The 14,110-nt window shown below is 37.4% G+C and overlaps 1 protein-coding gene across 10 annotated transcripts in view; it reads right to left on the bottom strand.

Annotated features, from left to right (window-relative positions):
* The window catches only part of ATF7IP (activating transcription factor 7 interacting protein), a 114,067-nt gene that overhangs the window by 54,312 nt on the left and 45,645 nt on the right, over nt 1–14,110 (bottom strand). For all 10 annotated transcript variants that reach the window (XM_064511409.1, XM_064511413.1, XM_064511417.1 and 7 more), the window contains exon 2: nt 1,977–3,040. In XM_064511409.1, the coding sequence (XP_064367479.1) occupies nt 1,977–3,033 (1,057 nt within the window). In that variant the 5' untranslated portion in view covers nt 3,034–3,040. The remainder of the gene's footprint in view (nt 1–1,976; nt 3,041–14,110) is intronic.

The following is a 14,110-nucleotide window of genomic DNA, read 5'->3' as shown; positions in this document are numbered from 1 at the left end:
CTTCTTTCCTTTTCTTCCATTCCCCCAATTTGGAAAGAGCATGAGAAAAAACAATCTATAACAAGATGATTTTTGGTGGGGTATTACTTCTTTCCGGGTCTCAAACTCCATCTCTCAAATTTTAAGACTACATAAAACTGGTGGGTAATATTGCCTTTTGTTAGGCTTGTGAACATGTGCTTATGTGAGCAGTGAAAAAAAGCTATGGCTAGTAAACCATTTCTAATATTTCCTGCAATCACCTGAGAGCGAGAACTAGGAAAAGGAAAGAATAGCAATGAATTAAGGATATAACTGCTGTTTCAGCTGTGGATGTGGAAATATTATTAGAGTGTACGAATTTGGATACAGAGTTTGGAAACTTTCCCCATTCATAGTGTGTCCCACTTTGTAACACACGGTACACTAACATATTATTCACAGATTCACAGAATAGCTGAGGTTGGAAGGAACCTCTGGAAATCGTCTAGTCCAATCCCCCTGCTCAAGCACCTACAGCATGTTGCCCTGGACCCTGTCCAGATGGCTTCTGAATAGCTCCAAGGAAGGAGACTCCAGACAACCTCTCTGGGCAACCTCTGCCAGTGCTCAGCCACCCTCACAGTAAAGAAGTTTTTCCCCATGTTCAGAAAGAACTTCTTGTGCTTCCGTTTGTGCCCACTGCTTCTCGTCCTATCGCTGAGCACCACTGAGAAGAGTCTGGCCCCATCCTCTTTATGCCCTCCCTTCAGATACTCATACACATTGATAAGATTTCCCCTCAGTCTTCTCTTCTCCAGGCTGAAGAGTCCCAGCTCTCTCAGCCTTTCCTCATAGGATAGATGCTCCAGTCCCTTAATCATCTTAGCAGCCCTCTGCTGGACTCACTCCAGTAGCTCCATGTCTCTCTTGTACTGGGGCACCCAGAACTGGACATGGTACTCCAGATGTGGCCTCACCAGGGCTGAGCAGAAGGGGAGGACTACTTCCCTTGACCTGCTGGCAATGCTTTTCCTAACACAACCCAGGACACCAATGGCCTTCTTGCCACGAGGGCACATTGGTGGCTCATGGTCAACTTGCTGACCACCAGGACTCCCAGGTCCTTCTCCGCAGAGCTGCTTTCCAGCAGGGCAGCCCCCAGCCTGTACTGGTGCATGGGGTTGTTCCTCCCTGGGTGAAGGACCCTGCACTTCCCTTTGTTGAACTTCATGAGGTTCCTCTCTACCCATCTCTCCAGCCTGTCAAGGTCCCTCTGAATGGTAGCACAGCCTTCTGGTATATCAGCCACCCCTCCCACCTTTGTATCATCAGCAAACTTGCTGAGGGTGCACTATGTCCCTTCATCCAGCTCAAAAAAAGCATCCTCAAATTAAACTAGTTACAGAGAAAAACAGAAGAAATAAAGGGTATCACTTGAAATACCGTTAGATTTATTATTTCTGTATGACAGTAATACAACTTCTTTTAGTATCTCTTTTTTTTTTTCCTTTTTAGGAATGGAAGTGGGTGAGAAAAACACTCAAAAATTAGTATGGCAAAAGTCAAAGCTAATCCTACTCCTTTAACTTATGTCAGGGTAAGATGCTGCTAACAGCTGCTGGCTATCTTTTTGCTGCACTTAGAGCTTGTCTATACTAAAATATGATTTTAATGCTTTCCATGTTATATATTTGATGTTTACAAAGCTAATTAAACAATAAATGCTTGCACTGGTGAAGTTAAAGAGTACTGGTAAAAATTAAAGAGCTCATCATTGAATATGTCTTATCACCGTCCATTACAAAGATATTCATCTGAATTTCACATCCTCCTAAAATTCATTACTTCAATGAGGTTTTTTGGAGGAAAACCCCACATAATCCCGCAAAAATATACCTGAAAGACTGAAATTGTCAGCTGTTAATTTAGAAACGTGGCACGAGCATGCTGTTTTAAGGGAGGAATGAACAAAATCCAAGACCTGAATGGAAACTACCAATTTAAAGAAGTCTTACCCGGAAGACTTGACTTGTTTGTTAGTATCACTTCAGCACCTTCCTCCTTCTCATCGCAAGGATCCTCTTCATCAGACAGTACTAAGAAAGCCTCTTTAGGCAGACTTTCATTGCTTTCCTGCTTGGATGGTGAACCCAAACAGTTTTCCATTTTCTCTTCTAAATCTGGGGCTGTGTCATCTACTGGAAGTAGAGAACTTTTGGAAAAACAGCTTAGTTCATCTTCAGCAGGGGCTAGTTTTTCCAAAATTGGAATTATTTCATCTGTTTCCATAGAGTCTGTATTCTCCAAGATACTCTCACTTGGCTCATCTATCGTCTTCTCAATGGTGGTTTCTGAAAGATCTGCAGTGTCATCACCTTCATCCCTTGGCTCCTGATCAGCTTCCATACTGCTAGAGATAGCCTCTTCTCCAACAGCATCTTCAACAGTCACTTCTTCAGCCTTCTTTTCTTCAACAGGTAAATCGGAACTAATAGTTAAGTCATTTGTTTCGCTTTTCTCTTCAGAAGAGTCACTAATATCACAGCTTAATTTACTTTCACCTTCTGATAGGATGTCACTCTTTCTTTGGTCCAAATGATCTTTTGTATTATTTTCTTCATGGAAGTTGTTTTTATTGCTACCAAGCACTCCATTTTCAGCCTCGCAGGCTAAAGCTGTATCATCTGTATCTTGATCTTGCTCAGAAATAACATTCTCTGGAGATAATGTTTGAGGTTTAGATTCTAGATCATTGACTATGCTCTCTGCCCTGCTTTCAGGACTTTTGACATCAGTAATTTCCTCAGAATCTGGTCTTCCTTCTTCAGAGTTAAGACACAAATCCACTAGGCCATTAACTTCCTTTTTGTCCTCCGTACAGTCTGTATTGCTTAAAGGGGAATTTAAATCAGAATCTCCATTCTCGTGCTTTCCATTTAACAGTTTAACTTCAGTTGTCTTCAAAAGCTCCTCTTTAACCTTATAGACAGCCTCAAGTTGTTGTCGATCACTTACTCTCATTGTTTTTCGTGCTTTGAAGACTTTTTTCTGAGGTTCGTCTGTGCTATCCATCTTGACCCTTAAAAAAATTTAATAAGAATTGTGAAGATACAGTTTATTACAAGTGTTCCAAAGAAAAAATGTAGCTGTAAGTTGCAATTAGCATACTTTAAAGCAAACGGGTTTAACTACTAACTTCTATTACAAAAAAAAAAAAAAAAAAAAAAAAAAAAAAAAAAAAAGAGAGAGAGAGAGAGAGAGAGAGAGAGAGAGAGAGAAACACCTGACAATATAAATTTCTTTTGTCCTTACCCCCCACAAAAAACCCTCTATGTATGCTGAACAAATACATTTACATAAAGATTGCTAGGATCACACTATTATTTTGATTGTGTTAAGCAGTAATATTATGACAAACCGTTTTAGACCAGTAGGCTCACAGTACTATTATGGCAGAGCCACTTACTGAGTTTTCTAACAGGAAACAGGTACTAGGCTAACTAAAGAGCCAGCACCCTCTCTTCTCCTAAAACACACAAGAAATATTCCTGCTTATCAGCTGATACTTGTTTTGTTCTTCTAAAACAAAGTACTTTCAAATAGATTAAGAAATTCTAGAATTAGTGGCAAAATATTTATATCAAGTTACTTACAGAAAGCTTCAATAACTTGAAAGAATTTCTGAATTTGTATCATTGCTAAGATGTATTTTTTCCTCTACATAGATAAAAATAGGCCTTCACCTTCCATATTCATACAATGGTTAGCTAAACTTGTTAAGAGCACTTATGTCCAATGTGCAAACTTGTCTTTTCCTAAGACTTAACTATTTGTGCTCATAAAACCTGCGATTCCGTAGCTGAGTTTAACAATTTCCTTTTTCAAAACAACCTGAATTTCTTGCCTGCCATATCCTTTCATTCATTCCAGTTACTCATGCAAATAGTAAGAGAAGTTACAAACAGATGCTTGAAAATTCTACTTTTAAAGCTTACTAAACATTATTAATAAACAGAGTTAAATCCAGTTTTACCTAAAAAGGTGAAATATTTATTATAATTTTGCTGAAATACACCAAAGTCTTCTTGTATTTGTTTTCATTAACTCCTCCTTATACAACAAAGAAAATTTCATTGGAATTCTAAAACTAATTTATTTTTATTTTGGGGGATATCATCTATTCTTCTTTTAAGACTGAGTTTTAAAAGATCATATATAGTAATATAAAAATAAGAAGTTAAAGATGATGGGATTTGCTGGGAATAAGGACATTTTAACCCACTCCCTTTAAAAAAAAGTTTCCCTCCTCCCCAAAACCCCTATTGGATATTGTCCTGGAATTTGTTCTGCAACTCGCAGTTCATGTGGTATGCTATTTTGTACAGTATCTTTCCAGCTACTGTATGATTTCAAAATTAAATGGAAAAAGAGTTCACTATCCCCCAAAACATAAATAATACTCAGTTTGAGAGAATTAAAAACCAGGCAGTTATCTGGCGCTTATAAAAAATTTCATATAAAGATTACAAATGTTTGTACCTGTGAAGTAGCAGAATTATTATGCAGAAGATGCATTTTCAATATTTAATAGTGTACTGGGGAAAGCTAGAAAATAAACTTTCATTCACAGTGCTTAGAAACTAATGATTAACTACTATATTCTACCTTTTCAGGGGAGATGTAAAATCAAGTTATTCGATTGAAACCCAGTATTATGAAAATTCGAGTATCAAACCGAACAAATATGTCTAGAACTTTCAAGTATGTCAAACTCTCCCTTAGGCCCCAAACTCCCACATACTTTGAGAAACCACATCATGTGTTAGCAAGACAAGTATCTTCAGTATGCAATATTGTTACAATATCTTTATAGAATAAGAAGGTTGAAAGGCTGACACAAAATATTAAAAAAAAAAAAAAAGAAATCTGTACCATCAAATTGTGTTTATTTTTGTGCTTATTAACAAGAAAGCATGAACTATATAGATTATTCATTTAAAAGTCTGATGCCTTAATAATTTTAAATATGCTTATCCTCACCAAGTGCACCATTTTAGCTGTGAGAATCAAAGGCTTAAGGGTTTGGGGCAAATTAAGCTGCATCAGCTAAGGAAGGTACCAAGATCTATTCCAGTTCAAGCTAATACATCACATTATATAAGGTTTTAGCTGTTCATGAGCTGATTAATCAACTACTCAGCTGTTCTTAACTTCAGGCAGTGACTTTGGAGAGTGGTTGCGTGGAATGGTAGGCAGTGCAAAATGGTAGCTGATTTAAAGGCAACACTGTAAATCTACTACCGAAAGTCTAACATAAAGGAATTCCTTGAATTCCTGAGCTATGCTCTACAGCAACAGTGGCAAATCTTTTTGATATCTGATGTCAAATGTATTTTTAAAAGCCCCAGCCCTCACTTTAACTGATAACCTGCTCAATCCATTAGTCCTAAAATCGACAGCAGTAACAATAGTTTGCTAACACTGTTCCAAAGGGTTTAGGATACCAAGTTCCTTTATTACAAAACTACATCTGATAGAGAAGTATACTTTGAGTGTGGCGGAGGGCATGATTTGCAGAATTTTGATGTATGGTGATATTCTACGAGTGCCAAATTATATATCTGCACAACAGTTTTATAGGAATAACACCAATGAGACCCCAGGCTTGTCTTATTCAAAAAGAGAGGTAAGTATTTCAAATGCGATGTACCTTAATGTTTTACATATTTATGTAAGAGCTTAAGCAAAGCAAAAGCAGCAAATTAAAACATCTTTTGCAATTTCAGAGAGTAAAAATGGGAGGGAAAAACTCGTAATCCGCACAGTAACAAAATCCAACTGAAACTGAAAATATCCTCTAAAATCTTTGTATTTTGAACTTTGATTTTACCTTCACGCAGATCAAACTACATTCAAAAGATCTTTCATGCTGCAGCGCTCTAAACCAAACAAGCAACTTATTCTAAAACTGGAGGAGAGAGTACTTCCCACTCCTACGTGTGGGAATGCACTCTGGCCATCCTTTGACTGCATGCCGGGATGAAATGCAAACAACCACCATCCTCCCCACTTGCCAGAGTTCCATCAGAAAGAAGTATACACACTATGAAGAAGCCATGTTGTGCTTTAACAGGTCTCCCAGATCTTACTGAACGATTAAGGAAAAGACAACTGTAGGATGCATTATGGAGTATTATTGCCCTAAATTTCAGATGCAGCTACAGTTAGTTACCTACAGGAACTGAAGAATCACAGAAATGCTGGTTGGAAGAGACCTCTGGAGGTCATCTAATCCAGCTTCCCACTCAAACAGGACTATCACCAACACCAGATCAGATCAGATCAGCTGTAATTTTTTACAGCCAGGTCTTAAAAAGGCAAATTTACAACACAGGGAATCCCCAGCCTTTGAGTAACTTGTTCAAGTGCTGCATTTATCCTCCTTGTAAAATTTTTTTTCCTAATGCCCAACCTGAACTTCCCATGCTACATACAACTCATGGCCACTATTCCTTTGTGCCATCCAACACTACAAGGGCAGTTTGGCTCCACCCCTTTTGCAACCAACTGGGCCTACTACTGTGAAGCAGCTATTAGATTGCCCCGTTGCCTTTTCTTTGGCAAATTAAAGAAGCAAAGCTCCCTCAAGCTGCCCTTCACAGAACATGTGCTCTAGGTTGCTGATCATATTGGTAGTCCTCTGTTGGATCCTTCCTAGTTTCCTCATAGACAAGCTTTTCTGAGCAACATTATTTAACACTTCTGCATTCTCAAATAGAACATTCCAAGATACTAGAGCCAGTTATATGAATTCAACGACCAAGATAAATGCTAAACCTTAGAATCATGAAATACTCTTCTTTATACTTATTAGGCTTCTGTTGTACCTGGTCAACATAACCTGTGGCTGTCAAAATACATGGGCAAAATGGAAAGGGATATGATTAAAAAAAGAAAACAAGGAAAAAACCTTCTATTTCCAATTAACATAACATTCAGATTCCCTTATACATTATTTCAGTTCTCTTCTGCATGACAATCTTTAATCCTAATATTTAAGTAACCAATGGTGCTTAGATAACACTTCAATTCACACCTTAGCAGTAGACAAGGCAAATCTTCACAAAGACTGCATCAGCTCTGTTTAGATTCTCAATAGTACCATCAAGAGATGCATTTCTGCCAGCCTGAACAAGAGTTTCTGAACAAGACTGTCTACTACCACATTGCCACTAGTGGGAGCAAAATATAACACCTATAAAAACACTGATTTGAAAAATCAGTTTTTTGTTTTTAGAAAACGTTCTCATCACACAACTATTTCAAGTTAGATGACATACAAACTCCAAATGACTTGTTAATATCTTTTCAAAGCTGTCTATATGCTAAATATAGTATCTTCAAACTCCTTCAGAAAGGAATACCTTTAATACAGTAATTTTAGTTCTGATCTGAAGTTAGCAGAGGCATATGAAAACATCTAAATATTTCAGAAGCATGTGTGCAGCTTTTGAAAGCATCTTTCCTCCTTCCTCCCTCCCAACAACTTAAAACGAAAAGCAAGTCTTTTCACACCACTGGAAAAGTATTTATCAGGCTGTCGCATAATATGGCATGATCAGCACATTTAAGTTCCATACGTATAACCCCCTACGAAATGTACATAGCTATAGAAGTATCTCTTTTAGAGTCAATTTGAAAAAAATTAGAAAATCCCAAGTTCGGCTAACCTTGAACAATTTCAAGAGATCATAACAAGTGATCAGCTAGCAAGAGAGTCTTCCATTAAAAGCAATGCTAGGATAAGGGGCCTTTGTATTGTACTTGAAAGATGAGTATTTTATCCCTCAACTGCAATAGTCTCTTTTATGAACATTACTCAGAATTTTAAAGTCCTTAAGTTACAAAATTCAAAATCCTACATTTGCTGTGACCAAAAAGTATTTTAGATTAATAAAGTATTCATAACCTAAAGTTCATAAAAGATTCACACTTTTGTAATTGTAGAAACTTAAAAGTAGAGTAAGTAAAACTGAAAATATATTTACATGCTCTAATTTCCTTAATAATTTCAATCTTTCATATTTTTAACACAAAATACAGCAAATACAGAGTATAATGAAAGATAGTTCCTTTTCAACTTTGCCAATAAGTCTTTTACAATCACACATCAGAATACCTTTTCTATATTCATACATCTTTTTCTTACAACAGAAAAAAAATGAATCAATTGTTTCTAAGGTATTTTAAACTGATATTTACTTTTTAATTGGATGATATTATCCAAGATCTAGTTTAAAAACAAAGCTCTAACACATTTCTACAATGAACCCATAAGAAAAAAGGCTCCTTATAAAATTCCATTGTTAAATGGTTATTCGAATGTTTGCCTATTTTCAACCCACTCACGCAAATCAACTTTTGCAACCAAAGAGCATCCAATAAAAGCTATTAGAAATGACAAAGCTGTAAGCATAGAAGAGGTTAAAAGATGAAAATTAAACACTGGTTAACAGTTAAATATCATGTATCACTGCAGACAAGACTTAAGGCATTTAAATTCCAGCCATACCCACAAGGGAGCACACTGCAGCCAAGTAACAGATCTCACATAAGAGCGGAGTAAAATAAGAAACAAATAAATCACTAACCAGTTCAGACAGGTTTGGTCATATCGGTGCAAGCCAATCAGCAGTCATCTTATAATATCTGCCTTCCATCCTTACAAAGGGGTAAGGAGGTAGCCTTGCAGAGAGTAACTCTAGAGCAGGTTGCATTAATTTTAGTCTTGCACAAGCAAAACATTTAAAACACTTTTAGTTTTAAAAGAATTCATCTGAGTAGGGTCCTTACATATTTAAGAATTAACACAGATTTTACCTACATTTGCTATACGCTTCCCTGATATAAAGCTTGGGCATTTTCCACAGTTTTTATGCACTAGGTGACCAACTTGCAACAAAGAAACAAGTAGCACAGGTGCCAAGCCAATGAAAAGGCATCTTTAATTTCAAGGGAAGACATTCAAATGTTACAGTACAAAATGATTCCTGCCTATAAAGCGAAGTGTGCAAGGGTTAGATTCAGTAAATAAGGTGGTAGGCTTTGTTTTTTTGTTTTTGTTTAAATAAAGTTCACTGAAATGATAATCAATTTTGAAACACCATCACACACAAACATTGCGTATATTTAAATATCACTTACGATAATTCCCTTCTCCTTTTTCATTTTAAGCTTGAAAGTGATATATACTTCAGCATGAGAGAGAAACACACCTTCAGGAACCTCTCTCCAATCATAATTGCGGATTTCTTTCTCATGAGCAAATATACATGGCAAAACCAAAATGCACCAATCTAGCTAGGAATACACGAAGGACTCCTCTTTCAGCCAATTAGAGAATTTTCCCTTTCCTTCCCTACATTTTTTTTTTTTATTCTGCAGAGATTTCGCGGCTCTAAAGCAACAAAGGAAGGTATTAGCATAGCTGCTACGGACTAGCCTATAATCGTCTGCTCATAGGAGCAGCCTAAGAGCTGCTCAAAAAGTTAGCCAATCAGCAGGCAGTTATCTGAATCCTGCCTGGTAACAGGCAACAGACAAAGAGAAGGTCATGGAAATGGAGGGGGGAAAAAAGCTGGAATCTCAACAATAGTGCACAATGGGTTTTGCATAATATAATCAGTCTAGAACAGCATTTGCACAGAATTCCTAGAGTGTACACAAAAACACCACAACTGCAAAACATTCGCCAAAGCACAAGAACTATGCAAAGGAAGTAAAGCAAGATTTCCCCCTTTGATCGTGAAAATCAGTGGCCAAATACGAAAGTCGTAGTTAAAATTTAGCGCAGTCAAATTGTGAAATTTGAGACAGCAAGTGGTCAGAAGTACTCTGTTCTAGATGGAGAGTCCCAGAGAAATAAAGTCATGAAGAGAACCTACCTTTTAGGAAGTGGCTCATAAAAAGCAGTTCTCAATTCAAACCATCAACAGCAATGTTAATACAAATTGTCAACAATTAAAAACCCCATAGTTAATTTTCACACAAAAAAAGCAAGTTTGTGATCTATTCTTACAGAACACGTGCTGAAACATTGTGCCAATAACTTATTTTCATATCACTAACATAAGTTGACTTATCTGACTGAATGCAAGATGTATTAAAGTAATGTATGAATGTAAGATGTATTATGCAAGCCTATTAAAAATCACATATAACTGTGTTTTCATTTTTAAGATGTAATAAGCACAATCAACGATATATACCAAGTGGAAATAAGATGTCTTCTAGCATACCACATGATTTCGGTCAGTTCCTTCCCTTTTAGGCTAACCTTGTGTTAAGGTTGCCTGAACAAAATGAAGACTGTCATTTTCTGAGAGAAAGAACACCCCCCCCCCCCCAGCATTCTATTTCATCTAATATACTTCCAGCAAAACAGAATTCATCGTAATTAAATGTTTAACTTATTTTTAATTTTTTAAATATTTAAGAAACAAACAGCATTTTCCTCTGTAGTAGAATCCTGTAATTTTTCATACACACCCAAGAGGGAGCCTGCTAGAGCCATACCCTTCATTTATATAATCTTCCCATAGGAAAACTCAGTCAGCAGCCCCTTCATTGTTATTGTACTGGGAAAGAATTCAAATACCTTATCTGATTGGCTCTAAGGAGCTACTGTATGGCAACCAATAGGACCGCAGCTACTTAAATCCTACCCAGCAACAAAAACCCATGAGGCCATCGGCAAGAATTCAGCCAGGGTACGAAAACAAACAAGGGGGCCTACTGTACAAACAAGCAAAGTTTGTGTTAAACTAACATTTTCCAAAGAGCTGGTAAACTACCAGAAACAGAAAAGCTTTATTTTAAGATCTAGAGCTTCGCAAAAACATTAACCCATGACTGCAACAAACAGGAAGTTTACAGTCTCAATAAATATTTCTGATTAAGATTAAATAACATGCAAGAACACTTCTAGGCTAAAATGGGTTTACAAGACCACAAAATTTCTGTGATGTTAAAATGTTGAATCAAAAAGCTGCTGAAAGCCAATGTGGGTTAAGTATTGCAGTTGTTAACCTTTTCTCCCTTCAAATACTATGCAGTGTCCATACTTTTCCAGTGTCCCAACAGAAGCATCAAACTCTTCTTCACCACTGCAATACAACTTCTGCCCCGAAAGCAGGGGGAATTCTCCCCCGCCCATGCACTCTGTCTTTTGAAGAACCAGTCCATATGTGTGTGTGTCTACTAGAAAAAGCACCTAAATGCAGGGTTACAGGCTTGGTAAACCACAGTAAATTTACAGTACTTGTTTCAAACTAGCTGCACACCGTTAGGTAGACTTATTCGATCAACAACCTGATCAGTAGACTTAAATCGCGCTCTCATCACTTCAACACCACAACAAACAACACAGTTGCCCTGTGTCCTCTCGAGCTCCACGAGGAAGATACCACCTCCAACTCTGGCTCACAAACCCATTTCACATACTAATGTGAATACTGATGTTCTAGAACTCTTTTCCCACAAGGCACGGCAGCTGCTTCATGTTAGGTTCATTTACCCAACTAAGATCTTTCAACAGTTGGTGGTTTTGCAGGACTGAGACTTACATGGTCCATCGGCTTATGTCTTGGTAACTACTATACATAAAATACATCCTGTTTTTGAAGATGGGAGAAAGAAAAAGGAGAGAGCATCTTTCCTAGACAACTTTTAATTAAAATATATGTTCCAGCTGACCTCAAACAAGCAATTCAGGTGCCTAAAAATGATCAGCTTATTAACACATGAAACTTATGCTCTGAAGCTTATTCTCCCAGAAAAAGACAAAGCTCTCTTCTGTTCTAGAAGCTAATTTTAACAGCTATTTAGATCATTAAACCAACAAAATTGTTTGAGTGGAACTCAGCCAGAGCAACAGTGGTAGATACTGTGCTTTGTATTGTGCTTTCCTACTTTCCACAAATGTTATGGATTTCAACTTTTATCAACAACTCAAAACATCAGCTTTCAATTCAGCTGTGAGATCCCCAACCATGAAACAAGTACTGTTGTGTCAAATTTCTGTAATAGCAAAACTGAACATTCTTAGATTTTTACCGCAAGCTAAAGCATTAAGCGTGTTTCTATTAAAAAAAAAAGTTGTAATCCATTTGTAGAAAGCTGAATTAGTACATTTTAAGATACATTCGTGGGATATTTTTATTATACACTCTAAATATTATACCACATTATGCCACATCTCTGGCACAGGAATAGCGACTACCATTATCCTTAAATACCAGGTGGAGCTAATTATTCCAGGGCATTTATTGCCACAACACAATTAAAAACTTATCTAACTTCTAATATTCCAAAAATTTAAACTTGAATAACCTGGAATCAATTATTCACATACATGCAGATCAAAAAACTGACAAATTCGGGGGGGTGGGGGGAACCACCCTAGAAAAAGTAATGCAAATTGTTTCATTCATGTAAGTTTTTCTACGTATTATAAAAATAATCTTCCCTAGGGAAGATTCCCTTTCTTGGGAAGTGAAGTTGCACCTGCTGCCTTTGTTTGCTTACTGTACTTGTTTGAACAAGTACTTCCACATAGAGAAGTCACTGCTAAACTACCAAGTTTCTCAAATCTGATTCAAGGAGGCAAGCCTTCAATTTTTGAAAGAACCAGATGTTTTATAATTTCCTCCAATTAAAACTTGGTAGGGACTTCCTGTAATCTCTAGAGTTTGGGGCAGGGAGCCTATTTACTTATTTTTACATGAAATGATGAATTTTCTTTTTGTAAATGTCGAGCACATACCCAGGAGGAACCCCCCCCGCAGCCATGTTGCCCCCTCAGCAGCTCCCTCTGCAGCAGAAGCTGCCCCTCCCCCGGAGGGCAGCCACTGCGGGACATTTGCATCGATGCTCCCATTGGCTGCAAAGGTTCTTTTGCATGAGCCAATCCGTGACTTGAGGTTGAGCCACCACCAGGAGGCACGTACAAATCTGCCTGGCAACCGGCTAAAAATAGAAATCACTATCAGGGCATGTCACTGAGAATGGGCGTGAAAATGGGAGCCGACTGACTGCACATCAAGATACAACGCCTCTTCGATTGTGAAGTTACACATGTATGAAAACATAACATGTATGTCCTCTGTCAAACACATTATCCTGCAACTTCGCTACCATCTAGGAGATGCAGAGGAACCTCTGCAAACACAAGAGCTGAAGCGACGCACAATCTTCAAATTTTGTGCTGAAAGCAAAGGTGTTAAATGCTGGTGTGACATACTTAGTCTTTTTTTTTTTTAATAAAAAATAAAATTTTAAAAGCACTGCAGTCCTTACTATCTTTTTCAAATGAAAACAAACTGATATAATCTGCACATTATTTTCTCTTCTTCCCACTAACGAAGCATGTGAATTTTTAAGCAAGCATGAACAAACCATCTTTCTTACTTAGTCTGTTCTGTATCTCATGTCGGTTTGGTGATACGACAGAGTCATCCAATCCACTGCAACAGATGGAACTGAGCTTCCATTAAATGTGGACTATTTTATGCCTGAAGTTACAGATATTTTTTTTTGGTTCCTAAATTATTTTTTGGGAAGTCACATGCCACCAGAGATGCACTAGAATTCTCAGATTTACACTAAAGGACAATATGGAATTTAAAAAGGTGTGCAGACTGAACTACGAAAAGAAACTGTTATTAGAAGACATCTTGATAATAAGAAGAGGTCAAATAAAGCATGCAATTTTAAAATGCTTACGTAAATACATTGCTAAAGTTACTGAAAATGGGACAATGATCTACATCTACATAGCTTTTTACTGTTTTCAACCTATGAAACAGCCCCATCTACAAGTTCAAATTTCAGTACCGCTGAACTGTAGGCATACACTCTTCTGACAGCAGCAGAATCAAGTTAAGAGGTTTCCACACTTTTTGATCCAACATTCCTGCCCCCTAGGTTTCTGCCCCTCTCATGCCATCTTTTTTTCTTAATAACTTTTTTTTTGAACCTAGGCTATTTCATGGAACTGGGTTAAAGGTAGGTAAAAAATGACTGAGTAAAACTGTTGAGAACAGCAACCCATTCAGGCAGGGCACCTCCAGCTGCCTAGTCCAAGTTGTCC

This window comes from Dromaius novaehollandiae, chromosome 1 (genome assembly GCF_036370855.1).
Source record: "Dromaius novaehollandiae isolate bDroNov1 chromosome 1, bDroNov1.hap1, whole genome shotgun sequence".
NCBI lineage: Eukaryota > Metazoa > Chordata > Aves > Casuariiformes > Dromaiidae > Dromaius > Dromaius novaehollandiae.
Note: the sequence above shows the minus strand (reverse complement) of the source record. Positions and strands in the feature narration are given on the sequence as shown.